Genomic DNA, 18710 nt, shown 5'->3' with positions numbered 1-18710 from the left:
GCCAGACAGGAACCTAGACTGCCATTACTAACACAAACACAGCTAGAAGGCATGTGTCAGAACAGTTTGGGTGAGTAACTTGCCATCAATAAAGAGTATTTATTTGTGTGTATGGTATGCACACAAGTGTACATACATATGGAGCATGTGTGCACAGACTCACACATGGAAACCAGACAATGGACATTGAGTATCTACCTCTATCACTTTCCTCATTTAAAAAAAAATTATATTTCTTTTCTGCATGGGTATTTTGCCTACATGTATGTGGGGCACCCTAGGAGGCCAAAAGAGGGTGTCAGATCCCCTGGAACTGGGGTTATAGACGGTTGTGAACTGCCATGTGGATTCTAAAGTGAACCCAAACCCAGGTCATCTGGAAGAGTTCCAGTGCTTTTAACTGTGGAGACATTTCTTCGGTCCCTAGTTTTCTGATGCAGGTCTCTATAACAGAACCCAGAGCTTTCTTATTGGCTAAACTGGCTCGCCAGTGAGTCCCATTGATGAGCTGGGTTTGCAGACACAAGCCACCATGCCTGGCTTTTACATGCACGCTGGAGATCTGAACTCAGGTCCTCTAAGCATTTTACCTACCAAACAATCTCCCCAGTTCCTTCTTTTATTTTTTTGAGACTTTGTAGACCGGACTTGTCTAGAGTTTCTGTAGTCTATGGTAGCTTTGAACCCAGTGATCTGCTTCAGCCTCCCAAATATTAAGATTACAAGCATGAGCCATTGCCCCAGCTCATAATCCATTTTTTTACATTTTGGTTTTTTGAGACAGGGTTTCTCTGTGTAGCCCTGGCTGGCCTCTGCCTCTCAAGTGCTAGATTAGAGGTGTGCCCCAACACCACAGCCTTTTATTATCTGTGCCAACAAATTATTGGCACTTTGTGCAAAATGTTATGTTAGCATACATTTTATGTCAGCAGGTGACAGTCATTTGAGTTCTGTACTAGGCAGATCTCACCACTCAGGCAACTGTATGAGAAGACTGACCAGACACGAAAGTGACATCACCAGACAGTGTCCTGAAGAACAGGACACAGCAAGAAGCTCCACAGGATCAGCCTGGAGACTAGGCTGGCTGTGGCTGTCTTCATGCTTAGGCCTTAAAGCAAATACAAAACCCACTTGCAGTTTGCTTAGTCAGCGGCAGTGAAACCATAGCAACAGCTGTGTCTTCACAGCTCCGACAACCCAGCTCGTCCTTCAGATGTGTGCGCCTGCACTGCCGTCTAAAGCACTAACAAACAACAGTGCAGACAGACGAAGCATCAGGAATTGTCTCCAGCACATGCTTATTAGTCCAGACTTTAAAAATACCTAGATGTGTTTCTGATACCTAGTACTGATAAATTACCCTTAACATATTCAACACCGACAAGAATAAACTGGTTTACATAAATCTACTCAAAGAACAGCCTCTGCTCAATGCAAAAATGGAAAAAAAAAGGCTCAGAGGTTAAGAGCATTGCCTGCTCTTCCAAAAGTCCTGAGTTCAATTCCCAGCAACCACATGGTAGCTCACAACCATCTGTAATGGGGTCTGGTGCCCTCTTCTGGCCTGCAGACATACACATAGACAGAATATTATATATATAATAAATAAATATTTTTAAAAAATGAAAAAAACCCACCTTTTATGAAAATATTTTACATTTCAATTCATGAAAATTAACACGACAGACATAACATGGAAAAACCCATAAAATTCTAAATGTTACCTAGCTCCTGTACCTACATACATTTCCTAATTTCCACAATGGAATGAACCAGATATTCCTCAGAGTAGACAATTGTTCTTCCATGTCACGTCTGAGAGAAATGGAGACCTGAGCTGTGAGGCACTGAGCAAGGCTTGTGCACACTGACTGAAGTATGTAAGCCCCCATTACCCTACAGACTAGGATGGGCGTAAGGCTTTCCACCGGGGCGTGGACTTCAGCACGCAGAGCGGATGCTGTTACCATGACACCCACACCCCAGGGATTTCACACCTCAACAAGCACTGTCACCTCGGGCATCTCTGCAGCTCAGCTGTTTGTAGCTGCTGTTAACCAGCCTCCTTCCCTCCTGATACAGGCTTGAGCAGTAAGGAGAAGGAAGCAGCTTGTTAAGTTTGTTAGATAAACCAGAGCACGAACTTAAGGAATAAAGTAAACCTTTCTCCACACCACATGGGATCCATGTGGGTGTTAGTAAAAGATTCCTTTCTAGGTCTATATGATTTTCCAAAAGATTAAGTAAACTAGAAATCTGACAAGAGGATGGAACACAGTTGTCAACTGTCACTGATCTACGCACAATTGTGCCTTTCACTAACCTTCCTTCTCTTTCTTTTCTTGATTCTCTTCAGCCGCAGTCTTGTCTGCTCTGAAGAAAATCCTTGCACTGCTCAGTGAGAAATAAAGCAGTTCAAATTCCTACATGAGAAAATTTGAAATAAAAAGGGAAATACGTTTTAACAAAACAACAAAGTAGCATTTTAATGTCTCTAAAGGAGTTCTAAGTACCCTGGCCATACCGTGCACATGTGTGTATGGTGTGTCCAAGCCTGTTCACATGTGTGACTGGGAATTCATGTGTGTGTGCGTGTGCATAGCTCCAAAGCTGAAGTCAGGTGTCCTCCTCAATCACTTTCCACGTCACAATTAAGGCATGGTCTGTCACTCAAACCTGGGGCTCACAGATTCTGGGTAGACTAGCTAGGCAGCTTGCTGGAAGGCACTTCCTGAATCTGCCTTCTAAGTGCTAGGATTACAGACAACTACACCTTCCCAGCTTTTCCGTGGGTTCTGGGGACCTGAACTCCAGTTCACAGGCTTGTAGGACAAGCACTTCATACCCTGCCATACTGCCCAGCCCAATCTAATTTTTTACGACCAAATGGCTTCCAAATATCAATTCTAACATGCATTCTTTTTACTGCTATTATCTCATATGGCTTCAGATATCAACTGTAGTGCAAATCAGTCAGCGGGGCCTGGACCCGAGGCCCTACCTGCAGATAGACCTCCAGTCGCTTCTGAGTGAGGTTCATGGTCTGCAGCAGCTTCTCATCTTGACTAGTTGACTGTACATTCTGCTGCTTAGCAACTGCTCTTATCTCCTTTATGTACTTTTCTCTCACAGACTGGAACCAATGAAGTGAATCAAACTCCTGGTACTGATCCAAAAGCTTTAAGGTATAAGCCACACCTACAGTAAAACCAAAATTTAAATTTCAGTGAGTATAGTCCTCCTTTCTCCTGCACCCACAGGTCCAAGCACTAAGCTAGTCACTTGAATCTCAACAGTTTCAAATCACATTTCATAGCAAAAGTGATAGTTAATCAGGGGTCTCTTCTAGGTTCCTTGGTGGGGGGGGGGGTATAAAAAAGAAAAGAGTAAATAATAGAATCCTGGACATCATCAGGAAAATGAGATGTCCATGGTCACAATACAAAATCAAAGAGACAGACAGAAGAGAAATGAGGACGGCTACATGGGCACCAGTGAGACCAAACAAGATCAAAAACGAAAACCACAACAAAGCAAGCCCAGACAGAGGGCAAGCTGGACAAGTAGCATTTCTGTTCTAATGGTATCAAATGACAACACAGGGGATGGAGAGGCCTTGAGACAAGCAGTGCTAACAGCAGGCACTCCTTAGAGAAAACAGCGTATTTTATGGTGCACAGAAATCTATTTCAATCAATTTTTTCTGAGAGCCCACTTTAAGGTAAACAGAACTGATGGGAGAATAGCTATATTAAGCTTACCCATGGCAAAACCATCATCAGTAAACGCTGCTCCTATTTTATTTTTTTTATTCAGTTTCTCTTTGCAGCTTATAGAATGTTCTACAAAGTTGAGCGTCTAAAAGGAAAGAAGACACAGAAAAACAACTGAGCTAATAAAGTCCACGAATTTGCTACAACAGACATTTCAAGAACTACAACCATAATTTCTTCTTAGCTCCTGAGTAAACTGACTCCTGGTGAGGACACGAACCCCTAAGTGTCTCTGAGGACTGTTCAGCCAAGTCCTCTAGCATGAGACTCCCCTCCACTGATCTTACCCTGGCACAGTGCTCGGTGGAAGTCACTGTGCACAGTTAAGTGAGAACATTGATTCTTAGGAGATCTTGACCCAAAGTGAAACACAAGGAAACATGGGGAGCAGAAAATGGTTTCACTTTACCTCAAAACATAAGCACTTTTTACAAAGCAATCCTTCCTTCCGCCTCCACAGATCATCCTAAAATACTACATAGTAGTGGCTCTTACTAACTATAAAACATCTGGCAATCACAATCAATCTGTGAAATCTTTGTTGACTCCCATTTAGTCTTTTTTTTTTTTAATTGACAGCTCATTATATTTATCTTCTCCCCTGGACTCAGACTATAAAGCACAAAAAATAGCACACTATGTCTTTGTACTACACTTAGTCTATTATATAATGGAACTTTTAAAAAACCCAGACTCTTCCCTCAATTCACCTATGGTTCCACGGCTGCCTAGCATGGTTTGTATATGATGATCCCAAGATTAAAGGAGCATGAGGAGGATTCAAGTCAGTACATATAATATCACCAAGTAACGCATCTTTAACCTGGGCACTCAGCAGATGTACACGGGCATCTCTGCCATATTCGAGGTATTAAAAAGAACAGTAAACAACAGATGTATGAAACAGAAAGGAAGGTGTTTGGTCTTGGGGAACAATTTCTAATAGGTGATGATGTTCGTATACTAGGTAATTAGCAATTCAAGGAGAGGTGGTTTTATTTTGAGCACTTAAAATTTTTTTCTTTTGTTTTTATGTGTATGCATGTTTGCCTGCATGTACATATATGCATCATTTGCATGCAGTGCCAACAGAGGTCAGAAGGGGTGTCAGATCCCCCGGGACTGTAGATACAGACAGCTCTGTGCTGCCATGTGGCTTCTGAGAGTCAAACCTGGGTCTTCTGGAAAAGCAGCAGTGCTCGTATCCACTGACCCAGGCCTCCAGCAGTTCCTGTTGTTTGTTTTGAAAACCACCTCATATAGTTCAGGCTGGCCAGAGATAGTTTTCAACTCTGGATCCTCCTATTTCTTTCTACCTCCCTCTCAAAAGCAGAGATTACAAAAATGGACCACCACATGCAGACTACAGAGTGCTGGGGTAGAACCCGCATGCTGGACAAGCCCTGCACTCAAGTCGCACCCCAGAGTATGATCTGAGTAAGATGAAATAAGAAGTTGTCATGTGCCTGTGGGTGCTCAGATTTTAAAGACAGCAACTAAAAATTCGGTACAGAAACCTCCTAAGATCAGATTGATTGCTAATATATACCTTTCTAAACTCATTTCTCTTGCCGCAATAACTGTTTCTATAATGTAATTTGTGCTGACTTGAGCTATTTTTAGAGAGCAACCATGGAATTAGTGAAGAAAACAAACATTTCAGGAGGAAGCACTACAAAGTCATTACAGGTGCGGGTGTTCACAGCTGAAAGGGGAAGTTATCCCGAAAGGTACGTTGGAACAAACCTGACATCATAATAAGTTGATCTGCAGGAAGCAGTTAAAATGATTCTATGGCAAAATTCTGTGTAAAGATCCTACGGCATACGTGGAAGGACACACTCAAGTGACTGACAACATGGCTTTCTCTTGCCATTAGTAAGAACCTATCAGCTATGAAACTTCAGCTGCAAGTCCAAGCTTTTGGTCACAACTGCTGACGTCACAATCCCACTGATAGCCAGAGGCATGAATGTACTTCACGCTTTATGGAAGGTGAATCTGTAGTAACACCTGTTAAAAACTCGCTTCTAGTTTTTCAAATACTCACTAGAGGAGGGACAATGATATAGAAATTCCGGAGATGTATATTCTTTGGCCTTCGAAATTCTGGAGCAAAAACATCTACTAGCATTTTGAAATATTCTGTGCCTTCAGCAGAATTTCGGGTATGATCACTGAGGACTGAGTCCAAATGCCTACAAAACAAAACAAAACATTCCTTGGTGTGGCTTTTTAAAAATTTAGGTCTTTCATTAGGTTAAATAATGCTACTCCAAATCAGGACACAGCATAAAATTTCCATGGACTGCAGGATGAGCAGAAACTGATCAGCACCACGTAATGAACTCAGTCCCTTAAAGAGCAGCTGGTATTTCTTTTCCTTTCCTTTTGTGCATTCATTGTGTTCATACACACGTATATATGACTGGGCATGTTCATGCACATGTACACACACTGCACGTAAGTCAGAAGACAACCTGTGAGGTTTGTTTTTACCATGTGGGTTCTGAGGGTGAAACACAGATTGTTAGGCTAAGTGGCAAGTGCTCTTATTTGCTAAGCCACCTCACCATCCAACTCTTTAAAACATTAGTGGAATAGTGTTCATATAGGCATGCATGCATGCGTGTGTGCAAGCAAATGCATGAACATGTAAATATGAGAGAAAAACTTGCAGTAGCTGGTTTCTTCCTTTCACCATATGGATTCTGAGGCTTGAAATCAGGTTTGGTAGCAAGGATTTTGTGCATTAAATGATCTTGTTGGCTGGGTCTCTATTTCTTGAGAACCCATGTTCACTGTAAATATATTCTGCAGCACTAAACCTCTTCACTAATGTTTCTAGCATCTGTTTAGCCTCCATCTGGTCCTCTTTCAGAGCTGAACGTCTCTTACAATCTTCAGAACCAGCAGCTTCTACGGCTGGGGATTAAGTAGAACCACTACTATTCTCAAGCTCCATGAGTGGAAGGTTTTCTGAGATGCACATGAAGCAACTAGAGATGCTCTTCATCCTGTGAGAGGCTCCATCCTAACAGACTGGCAGTGTGCTAAGTGGGAGCTGAAGCAGAACTGCACTGAATACCCCTGAGCTATTAACAGCACAGCGTAGCAGCAGACCACACCGCTGCAGCGTACCCTGTGGTTCCCTAGCATCTCCAGGCTGGCTAGGATTGCTCCTCCCTGTTGCCCTGCCCAGCATCACAACAATCACAGCTCATAATACTTGCCTGGAAAAAGAATTAAAATAAAAAACAAGTAATATGGTTTCAATTGAATGCTTATCATTTTTATATTATCATAATAACCAAAGTTAAAATTATTTAGTTCAGGCAGCATCTGTATATTCCATCGCCCTAGATCCTCCATGTGGTGGCTGGGAATGAAGTCCTCTACAATAGCAGCCAAGTGCTCTTAACTACCGAGCCATGGCTTCAGCACCGGATGAAGGTATCACCTATGGTCACTCGCTCCAGACAGGAATATGTGACTGAGTATGTGACAGCTGCACGTGCACAGCACTCTCCAGAAGATCTTTCTGGTCAGGTGGGAAAGATCTGAGACTACACACACGGTCATCCCTATCTTCTCACTGCCTCTGGAAGCGAATCTCAGCATCCCAGTCCTGGCCACTCCCCAGCTTACCTGGCTGCTCTGAGCGTTTCTTCTGCAAGCCCTTCCTCCTTTACTAGCTCTTCAAAGCTCACAATGTCTTCAAGATCCGGCACGAATCTACGTGAGAATTTGAGAAGGAATTGATGGGGGCAAGTAAAATATATGCAACCAACACATACATGAAGTACTATGGAACGGTAAAAATTAAGTATATTATTTGGGAAAAACTTTGCATTTCAAGTAATATTGTTAATATCACTGTAGTTCCAAATCAAACTTTATGTGCTCACACTCTAATACTCAAAATTAGCAATCTTTACATTCATTGGTTATGCTGATAAAAATCACTGTATTTTAAAGAAATATTTTCAAAATTAGTTTTTTAAAAAAAATCTTTTCTTTTTAAATTTTTTTTTAACAGACTTACTTCTATTTTATGTGTATGGGTATTTGCCTGCCTGTGTGTCTATGTGCCACGCCTGTGCAGACTGAAAGAGGGTGTTGGATCTCCTGGATCTAGAATTACAGCCAGTTGTTTGCAGCTGTATGGGTGCTGGGAATGTACCCAAGAACTCTGGAGGAGTAAATGCTATACCATTTTTTTCTAGCCCCCTAATATAATCTTAAAATATAAGAGAAAAAATTCCTCAGGTGTTAGGAACAATGTTTTCTTCACTAGGAAGAAAACCAGTTTACTGAGTTTACATCAAAGGGGCAGAGGTTAGGCAGTAGCACCTCAAATGTATTGAAAAAGCACAAGTACATTTTCTACAGTATTATGAAACAAAGATAAAATTTCACAAACAAGGCAGAAATCATGTTTGAATCCATACCTAATGGCATTGCTGCTACAGTGAAGACCACCAGATCTTATCATCCGTATATAGCCCATAGCATTACCTTCAAAATTCACAGAAAAAGAAAGCATGTCTTTACAAGAGCAATTCTAACAATCAGGACAAGATACATACAGTAATCGACTGGGAAGTTTCCACTCCTAAGTACCAAAATATTCTGCTTTAATTTTAATTTCTGTTCCATAAAAAGAAATAGAGTTGGACATTTGAATGTTAAATTTAGATATACACAGACATTACTATTTTAAGATAAATGTAATTCAGTTGATAAATTAAAACCATTAATTGCTAGTTAGCTTCATTAAAATGATCAAACATTTTAAAATTATAGTACAATTTCCCCAACACTCCTCTGAAGTGCTGTCAGGAAATCTTTACTTGGGACCTCCCAAATTTGTCTCTCTAGCCTGGACTCCTGTGATCTCTAGACTTTGCTGTCCCACGTGTGCCCTGCTAATGGGTCTTCACTAGCTTCACTCCAGCCCTATTCCAGACTGTCCTCAAAAATGCTCAACCCACCACATCTTACCCAGAACGCCATCATAGGTACCCTATCTTTTTGTCTGCCGCTCCTCAACTAGGGTAAGGACCCACTGAGTTATGGCATCTGCCTTCTTCACTATCCTACCCCTAAAGTAAACAAGTCCTGAGTCACAAAAGGAATTTGATACGTAATGGAGATGAAATTACTTATAGGCCAAATAAAAAGGTAACAGTTAATATCTCATAAGCATTATAGTTCCGATACTAATGCTACACAGTAACAATCATGACCTACATTAAGGCCTATTCCAACTGTTCAAGCTTTCTAAAAAATATGTAACATGCATTTTTAAAAATTATATATTTTATTTAGAGTGTGTCATGTCTCTGGAGAGTTTTTTAAAAATATATAATTTATTTTATTTTATGTGCACTGGAGAATGTCAGATGCCCTGAAACATATAGACAGTTGTGAGCTACCATGTGGGTGCTGGGAACTGAACCTGGGTCCTCAGAAGAACATCCAGTACTCTTAACCACTGAGCCATTTCTCTGGTCCCATTAACACACATCTTTTAAAAATTAAATACCTAAACTGTTTCAACTAAAGTAAAAGGCATGCTGAGAATAGTATTAAAAGCAAAAGGCCTAGTCAGGCTACTGAACTGAAATCTAGATTCTACCATGTGTTAGCTGTGACCTAGATCAAGCTGTATAAATTACTTGTACGTCAACCTCCTCATCTTACACTCTAAAGGCAGGGACTTCACTGTCACAGCAGCATCTGAGACTTTCATTGATCGTAAATCCTCCAGGATGAGCGAATGGGAACACGTCACATACTAGGGGTGGCTTCATACAAAGTCACAGCCCTGACTCTCACTGAGGAGAGTTCCCATGTGGCCCTGTGGATGGCTCAAGTGTCAACACCACTTTATTTCTCACTTTCTCGTCAGCACACGTCATAGGCTGTGATGGCAGTAACAGAGACCACACATGCCAACAGCGCAGAAGACCAAGAGCCTGCTAATCTTTGAGCTTAAATGGAGTTCTTCCCTCTAAAAATTATGTACTGTATTTCAAAAGTCAAGCCTGCTTCTAAAACACGGCAAATCCTACACAAAGCACGAAATGGCACAGCACTAAAAAATTACATCATTCAATAAACAATCTATAATCAAACTTACACAAAACCTACTAAACTACTTTTAACTTACCAGTTGATTCTTAATTGTGAATGTAATTCTGGGGTGCATTTATTACGTGAATGTCTAATTTAACAAATTTTATTTAACCATTGATTGGTATTTCCTACATAACAGTTTAGTAACTGGAATGAAGTAGAAGCAGTCACACAATACATGAGCTGTCTCATATATGTGGTGTATGTGATTCTGGCACTTGCACTGTATTTCTCAATACTTTGAGGTGACTTACCAATCTGGCTGATGAGCTGCCTGAACTGGTCAAGGTAGCTCTGTCCCTCTGGTGTGATTCCAAGTTTTCTTATGCCACGATTGAATTTTTCTGCTCTATCAAAAGGATACTAAAGAGATAAATTTAAGGATAACTTTAGACCCTTCAAACAAAATCCTTGGTAAATGGCTCATGAAACAAGTCACTGAGGTCTAATGATAAAGCTGTAACAAGCCCTGCTGGTGTTCAGAACGCTTCTGCAGCTGCTGTTTTAGTCTCAGCTACAGGAGAAACTGAGGACACGCAACTCATCCCCGCTACAGGAGCCGCCCAGCCCTACCCACTCTATCAGACCAAGAGAAGGAACTGAGCCAGTAACTGCATGTGTTCACAGATTTGTAAACCAGTTCCTATAGGCCTGTTGCTGAAGAACTTACACACATTCCTTCCAAATGAATAAATAAGCTGCTTAAAATGCTAAGCTCAGTAGCACAAAACTATGATGCCAGCTCTGGGGGGCAAAAGCAACAAGATCAGAGTTCAAGACCCTCCTTGGCTATGAGCAAGTGTGAGGTCAGTCTCACATGAAACCCTGCCTCAAAAAAACAAAATAGAAAAAAAAAAAAAAGAAAAAAGAAAATTCTAGTTGCCTTCGTCAGTTTGGGGTGAAAAAGGCTTTCCAAGTTCTGGCTAACACTTACTGCAATGACACCGCGCTCTACAGCAGCATGGTGACCTGCCACCTCCACCCCATATAAAGACATCCAGCACATTCCTCTACTGACGATATCCTGGCATTAATTCCTACACTACCACGGAATACAATCAGGAGCTATTATACACGCAGCTAAGATTAGGGGAACCTTTGTGTAATTCACATAGTTCCACAAACAGCGGAGCAGATGCAGAACCCATCTAAGCCCGTGAGTTCTCTATCTTCAGTTATGGTCTCTGTCCTAACTTCCTACACAGCAAGAGCTTTTAACCTCACACTGGGAAAACTCACACGGAGGGCAAAGGGAAAACAGAGTTCTGTTTATGAGTACAGGTTCTACTGTATTTGGCTATTTCAGGTGTATTTTTGTTTTCCTTATGGTACTGGGGACAAGTCAGACAAGTCCATTGCCAAGAAGCTACATTCCCAGCCTCCAAACCAGCACTGCTAAAAACTACTGGTAGGAAACCAACTGTGCAGCAGTTCCGGGGTATCAGACAGCATGTGCCAGAAATCTGCATTAAGCCTCCCGAGAGAACACAGGAAGTTGCGGGGAAGCAGGAGAGGAGGGCGGACACAGTAGACAGGGGGAAGACAGTCGTGGAGAGGTGTACTAACAAAGCCAGCGTAACCATCTGTCATTACACAGCAGTCCAATCCAGGTACTAAGAATACACAGCATACCTTGTGATCATTTTGGTCCTTGATCTCCCTGAAAAATCGAATATCTTTAATCAATCTGGATTTGATATGTTCATCATACATAAACTGGCTAAATATATAGAACTTCTTTTTCAAAAACTGGTAGGTAAAATTAACCTATAAAATTAAAAAATGAAAAGTTAATATGAAATTTCAAATAAATGGTACAGAGTAAGTGATCTAAAAGTACTATTTATGAAGTTCAACTAGTAATGGAGTTGAAATATTTAAATAGTTTTTAGTGCCCAAATTCATAGAAGTTTCTACAGACTTCTCTTATACAAGCTGCTCTCTCCTCCTATGGGGGTGGGGGGACACAGTCTCATGCTAGGATTCAGACCTACACTGGAGAAAAAGTATCAGCCCTACAAGTAACTGCAAGTAAGGGTCAGGATGCTGGGGAAGGCACCAAACCACCACTCGTCTAGCTGGCTCTGATGCCTTCCACATCATGGCAGTGTGCCTGTTCCACTCTAGAGGTCTCTGCTCTCATTAGGTCAATTCTAGCAGAGTAGCAACAACTTCAACATGCACTAACTAATCATTAAGTTACAACTGCAATGATCTCTAAAATTCAAGAGTGCAGGTGCTTTGAGAATGACTATCTAAAGGCCCAACCCAAACTCACAAGTCTTCAGAGAGTGAGATGTGAGCTGAGATTCGAGTATTCATTCTGTACCGCAATGGAAGCCTACACCAACCCCTACGCCATTACTCTCAAATGTTGCTAAGGGTGTTGGCCAACGTACTGTCTACACTTCCCTCTTTACAGAAAAGGGTGCTTACTTATGACAAACATTTAAGGCATAGTTGCCTTGGTCTTCTCTACTTTTCTTGTTCTCTCTTTCCTGCTTTATTAGTGGGTAACCTGCCACTCTGATTCTCATCTCCTGCCTAGGTAACTTACATGCATATCAATATTCTATTACCAAGAAGGCAGAAAACGTCTGCTTTTCTCACTCCCGCGCCTAGTAAACACCTGATAAGCACAGAATCTACTACCAACACTGGTTTGCTACAATGGAGGAAAGCGTTTCTCCTCAGGACTCTATAAACTATTTACTCTTAAAGGCTCAGACAAGATTCCCTACCTGAGGATGCCTTATGCGTAATGCTGACTCTGAATCTCGCTTCTGCACTGGCGACCACTGATGAAAGCTCTGGTCGTACCACACACCACCTCAGAAACTACAGCCTTCCTCGTGCACCAAAATGACCCAACTGGCTTCCAGTTCTCTCCTCATAACCCTTCCCTCACTACAAATAGTTTAATGGTCTATATAAGCAATGTTTCTCCTCTCCTGGAAAAATTAGCCATACCTTATGAGAGGAAAAATAGTTTAGTGGTTTCTACAAGTAACTGTCCATTTCAAGTAAGATTCAAAATATTTTTAGTAAATGGCTTATGAACATGGTTATTAAATAATTAGGCATTCTCTACCCTTAAAAACATCACGAATTACAGTAAGTTAACCAGTCCCAGTGATTCATTTCAGAGAGTACAAGAGAACTAACATACAGTGTACTGACTTCCACTGTTAACAATATGGCCCAGAGGGCTAAGAAACCTAATACCGCCTTTTCCATCATAGTGCCCACCAAATTCAACACAATGTAACAACAGATATTTTTATTCATACCATCAGAAAAAAAGTGGAAATTCAGGTGTGACATAAACAGGAAGCAGTGCATGCTTATTAAAATGTTCTATAAAAAAATCTTCCAAATTACTAAATTCAGCAAGAGTTTATTACCCACGAAACCCACAAAAGATGCTTACTGTTGTGTTCATGATCCCTGTCCCATGTGTCCGAATTGAATTAGCAATATGTCGAATGTTAATAGTATTCAAATGCTTATTATTGCTTGTCCGTTCAATAAAAATCTGAAATGCAAACAAATTTAGGAACAGTAAGAATACACCCTATCCCAAATGCTGGTGAGTAACCCAACAGAAAGTTTAAGACCTTTTCATTAAGGATAATTTAATAGAAAGGCCACTAAGAGGACATGACCACACTACAGTAGAGAATATCCAGGGATCTCAACAACTGTGGTGGTGCACTCCTTTAAGCCCAGCACCCAGCACATAAAACTCTGTGTTCAAGGCTAGCCTGGCCTATTTAGAGAGTTCCAGGCTAGCCAGAGCTATATTGTAAGACCCTGTTTTCAAGGGGAGAAAAAAAAAAACTCTAAAAATTATTCTCTGTTTTACACGTGTTATCAACTTTCACCTTTGAAAATCCAATCCCTGGTCTTTGGGGCATTCCATTATAAAGTCATCCCTATGAAAACTGGGTTTCAGGTGGGCATGGCAGTGTATTACTGTAATCCCAACACCCTGGAGGCATTAGTCCAAAGCCAGTCTAGGCTACATGAAAATTCTAGGTCAATCAGGACTACAGAGTGAAATCCTGCCTTAAAACACAAAGCAACAAAATCTTTCTCTAAATTCCACTCACCTGATTATTGAGATTATAGAGGTATCGAGAGACAAATATGTGAATGTTTCTCATAATTTCCAGAACGTCAAGCCCCTACAACACAATGCACAGAAACCCATGACTGAGTTAAGCATAATTAGTCAGCCATGCATGAGCTAATACTCCACCTTACTAATGACACGGCCGCCTAGCCGTCTGCATGATTTTAAACTACATAAAAGGCACCACCAAGTCCCACGAGCCAAGTACACAGCCCTGAGTCTGCTGCTCTGTATTTTATCCCCCATGTTCTCACGAGACCCAGAGCACAGCTATCTCCCGACTAACCTTCAACTTCTCTTCTTCTTCTTCTTTTAACAATGTAAACTAATGACTAGACTCCAAGTTACTTAAAAGACATCATACATTTTAAAAATGGATAATACTTTTCTGAAATTACACAAGAACTACTCTTCACATGTAATTTTCAAAATCATCAGGTATTACTCTTCTAAACACCAGAAGAAAAGAAAACAAAGCTAAGATAGTCTTCTAAGGTCAGACAGCTAGAACAGACAGAACCTGGAATTTTAGAAAGTCTAATTTCAAAAGTTTATGCTTCTTTTGAGTAGACCAGATCCCTTTTAAAGATTTGGTTATATTTTTGTAATCATATGAAAGTGTGTGGGGTGTGCATCTAGATCACCTAGAGCTGGACTAACAGACAGCGGTGAGCCCTCTGGTATGGGTGTGCTAGAGGCAGAACTCAGGTCCTCTGCAAGAGCAGTGTATGCTCTCAAATGCTGAGTTGTGTCTTCAGCCCCCAGATCACTTTATAAACACACACACACATACACATTTATGTTTGTTTTGTTTTTCAAGACAGTGTTTTTCTGTGTATCCCTGGCTCTCCTGGAACTTGCTCTGTAGATCAGACTGGCCTCAAACTCAGAGATCTGACTGCCTCTGCCTCCCCAGAACTGGAATCAAAGGTGTTTGCCACACGTGTATACACTTATGTGTATATACATGTGTACCTTTTTTATGTGTATGGGTGTTTTGCCTACATATGTCTGTCCACTACTTGCGTGAAAGTGCCTGCAAAGATGAGAAGAGGGCACCGGATTCCATGGAACTGAAGTTACAAACCATTGTGAGCATGTAGGTGCTGGGACCCAAACCCAGGTCCACTGCAAGAAAAGTAAATCTCTGGATGCTAAGCTATCTCTCCAGCCACCAAACACTTTAACTCTGGTAGAGTCCTCCTTTCTCTGCATGCTTCCCCAACACTGGGGGTAAACCACACCTTACTCTACAGCTGTGCTAACCAGTGCTCAAAGTGTCACCACAGTACACTCACACATTGGACCTTTGCTACCCCCAGATGTTTCTCCACATACGTTTTATCTCCCCCAGTCTATAAGCTTATGAACTAAATCATTAGACGTGGTTCATTATCCAGGATTCTCTCGACATATTCTATATGCTCAAATACATGAGCGAAAGAGGCACAAAACGATTCTGGAAAAAATCCATAAATACAACAGGTTAAAGAAAAATTATGGTACTCAGATTTTGGGACAAACTGTTTCTTTTGATAAATATTAACATGATTACTTTAAAAAGAATTATACATAAAATAACCCTAAATTGCTACATTCATAAAATACTGACACATTATAAATGGGTTAATTGAATTAGCAAAACCAAATGCTTCTTTGCAATTTACACATAACTAGATAGCTGCTTTTCTAATTTGTTAAAGTTAATATACTACACCCATTTAAAATCCAGCCTTGTCTATACTTTTAAGAATTCTGTAGAAGTCATCTCACTATCTTAGTAGATTCCTAAAAAGCCTGTGTGTGTGTATATATATGTCTGCATTTATTTCATATGCTCAGAACAGAGTATGCCCAGGAAGGCAATGATAAATTCTTTAGCAAAGCCCATTAAGTATCATCTAATATTTTATCCTTATCAAATATGAGATTTATGTAACAAAAATTTTTCTTAAGAACTACATTAAGGAGACGTAGAGCTATCTCAGTGGTTAAGAGCCTTGTCCTTAGGCAGAACCTGGTTTTGCTCCCAGAACCCACATGGTGGTGCAGTACCATCCACAGATGCTTCAGTTCCAAGGATCTGACCTCTTCTGACCTCTGTAGGCACCAGACGACACTCACATGGTGCAGATACTCACATACAGGCAAAACACTCATACCCATAAAATAACTGATTCTAAAAAGAAGTATGTGTGAGCGAGAAAGAGAAGAGGTTTCATGAATGTATACTGACATGTTGTCTGACCACATCAGGAACTGTACACATACCTGCTCCAGAGTCTGGCTAGGAAGATGCGCCTCTGTCATAACCAACCCATAGCGCTGAGTAGCCAAATTCCTCATTTCGCTGTAAGTGGCCCAATCATGAAGGGCCACTGTTGTGAGATTGTAGAAAGTCTTGTCTAGGTAGTGAGTTACATACGCTACAAAACAAACCCACAAAATGCCATGTTTAATTCATGATCAGGAAAAGAGAAATGAAGCTAAAAAGGAAAAGAACACCACATAATTTTAAAATTGATTTGTTCCTTTAAAATAATGTGTTAGGGTTGGGTAGTGGCGGCGCACGCCTTTAATCCCAGCACTGGGGAGGCAGAGGCAGGTGGATCTCTGTGAGTTCAAGACCAGCCTGGTCTTCAAAGTGAGTTCCATGACAGGCACCAAATCTACAGAGAAACCCTGTCTCAAATGATCGATCGAATGATGGATGGGTGGATGGGTGGATGGGTGGATGGGTGGGTGGGTGGGTGGGTGGATGGATGGATGGATGGACGGACGGACAAATAGATAAAATGTGCAAAGCTCAACACTCAGTGGGCTGAAGCAGGAAGAGCATTAAGTTCAAAACTAGTCTCAACTAGAGGGTGAACCTTATCTTCAAAGAATTTAAAAACAACCACAACAACAGAACAGTGTGTTGAGGGCTGTACCTGTATATCAGCAGCAGCAGAGTCTGAGGTCTGTCTGGGCTACGGACGGGTCCCTGGGCAAGCCTGAGCACTAGCCACTAGAGGGACACAGCTAGGAAATACGAGAGGGGCAAGGGCCCCAGGTCTCCTGCTGCTAGGTCAGAAGAGACACAGGAAGCACTCACCTCGAATATCAATGAAGCGACTGAAGAACCGAATTGGGTTCAGAGAGAAGAACAGGGCCAAGTCTTTCCTGCCGACTCGGAAGGGGTTCCGGTCGTCCAGCTTCAAGTGCGTGTGCACAGAAAGCCGCAGGTCCTTCTCAATCTCCTTGCACAGCTTGTCCAGCAAATGCTACTCAGAAGGAATGGAGAGCTGTTCAGGACGACACCCACTGCAGTGCTCCTACTGCCCATTCCTCGACCTTCACAGCGCACCAAGGAGAAACTGACCAACTAGTTTCTGATTTAGGATGCTAAACCCTCAATGGTAAAATTTTATTTTTGTTTGAAAAACTAAATTACCCTGCTTTTTAAACTAGTAACTTTTTTTTTAAGTCAGGAGGGGGCAGCTAAATACTGAAGCTTCATTTTCATGAATTTAATTAATTCATGAAATTAAATTTAATTCTCATGAAAAATAGCATGACCAATGGCTTCACTATAAGGCACATGAATATGTAATATAAAGCATAAAATTTGTGGAAAGCAGCAGTAAAAAAGGATCCTGCAATATGCAACAAAGAAAATAGATTGCCTTAGAATTATCATTAACAATCACAGGGCAGCACGCACATGGTGCACATGCACACGTACAAGCAACGAAGATACACACAAAGTACATATGAACAAATTCTCCTAAACCATGAGGACTTTGGGAATGAATAGGCAGATCCAAAGCACTTGTAAACAAGTGTGAGGACCTGAGTTTAGACCCCCAGAACACTGCTAAAGTCAGATGCAATAGTTTGAGCCGGATCTGAGCATAAGACAGTGAACAAGAGAATAAATACCCCAAGCTCTACAGCAAACTGGCCTGGTTTGTGGATTGCCCGTCCTGCCTCAAAACAAGGACAGACACCCCAGGTTGGTCTCTGTGAGGACGCTTGCACCACAGCACAGGTGCACAGAGAGACAACACACACAAACATACAAACTACACACATTAAAACACACACACAATTCATTGTCAGGTAACTAAATCAATCGTCTTTTCCTATCAGAGTTACATTTATTACCAGTTATTTATTTTATTTTTAATTAATATTTAGATTCATTTGCAAGGTTTCATAACACAGGACAACGAAAAAAGAATAATATCATATAAAATTTTTCGTAACTCCATCACACTGAATATTTTTAATCTCATTTTCCAAACAAAAATTATTTATAAATAATTTATAATTTATAAATAATTGGTCTGGGCTTTCTTGAGACAAGGGTCAGGGTCTGGAACTCATAATCCTCCTGCCTCAACCTCCTGAGTGCTGGAATTACAAGTGCACTTTATTAAAATCCAGGTTTGTTTAAATAATTTCTGATTCAGTGGAGATGGCTTCAGGCTCCCTATCTTCCCAAGTACTGATCTCAAGCTTTCTCTTCAACACAATCTTACCTCATTTAAAATTTCCATAATTTCCTTGTCATAGCAATCCAGAAGTAGCTCACAGGACTCTAAATGCCTTGAGTGCATCATGGCAGGTACACAGTCTCGTAAAGCACTGAACATGTACTGTCAAGAAATTAA

General features: G+C 41.1%; 1 protein-coding gene across 1 annotated transcript in view; it reads right to left on the bottom strand.

Annotated features, from left to right (window-relative positions):
• The window catches only part of Washc4 (WASH complex subunit 4), a 47829-nt gene that overhangs the window by 2256 nt on the left and 26863 nt on the right, over nucleotides 1-18710 (bottom strand). Inside the window, exons 20-32 of the mRNA XM_050145549.1 lie at nucleotides 18579-18695; nucleotides 17150-17318; nucleotides 16324-16478; nucleotides 14030-14104; nucleotides 13348-13452; nucleotides 11550-11684; nucleotides 10172-10280; nucleotides 8228-8294; nucleotides 7425-7511; nucleotides 5827-5974; nucleotides 3765-3861; nucleotides 3005-3201; nucleotides 2327-2426 (exon numbers count right to left, since the gene is read on the bottom strand). Coding sequence (XP_050001506.1) covers nucleotides 2327-2426; nucleotides 3005-3201; nucleotides 3765-3861; nucleotides 5827-5974; nucleotides 7425-7511; nucleotides 8228-8294; nucleotides 10172-10280; nucleotides 11550-11684; nucleotides 13348-13452; nucleotides 14030-14104; nucleotides 16324-16478; nucleotides 17150-17318; nucleotides 18579-18695 — 1561 coding nt within the window. The remainder of the gene's footprint in view (nucleotides 1-2326; nucleotides 2427-3004; nucleotides 3202-3764; nucleotides 3862-5826; nucleotides 5975-7424; nucleotides 7512-8227; nucleotides 8295-10171; nucleotides 10281-11549; nucleotides 11685-13347; nucleotides 13453-14029; nucleotides 14105-16323; nucleotides 16479-17149; nucleotides 17319-18578; nucleotides 18696-18710) is intronic.

The sequence above is a fragment of the Alexandromys fortis genome, unplaced genomic scaffold (assembly GCF_014885135.2).
Source record: "Alexandromys fortis isolate MF-2015 unplaced genomic scaffold, M_Fortis_MF-2015_v1.1 scaffold_50, whole genome shotgun sequence".
Lineage (NCBI taxonomy): Eukaryota > Metazoa > Chordata > Mammalia > Rodentia > Cricetidae > Alexandromys > Alexandromys fortis.
Note: the sequence above shows the minus strand (reverse complement) of the source record. Positions and strands in the feature narration are given on the sequence as shown.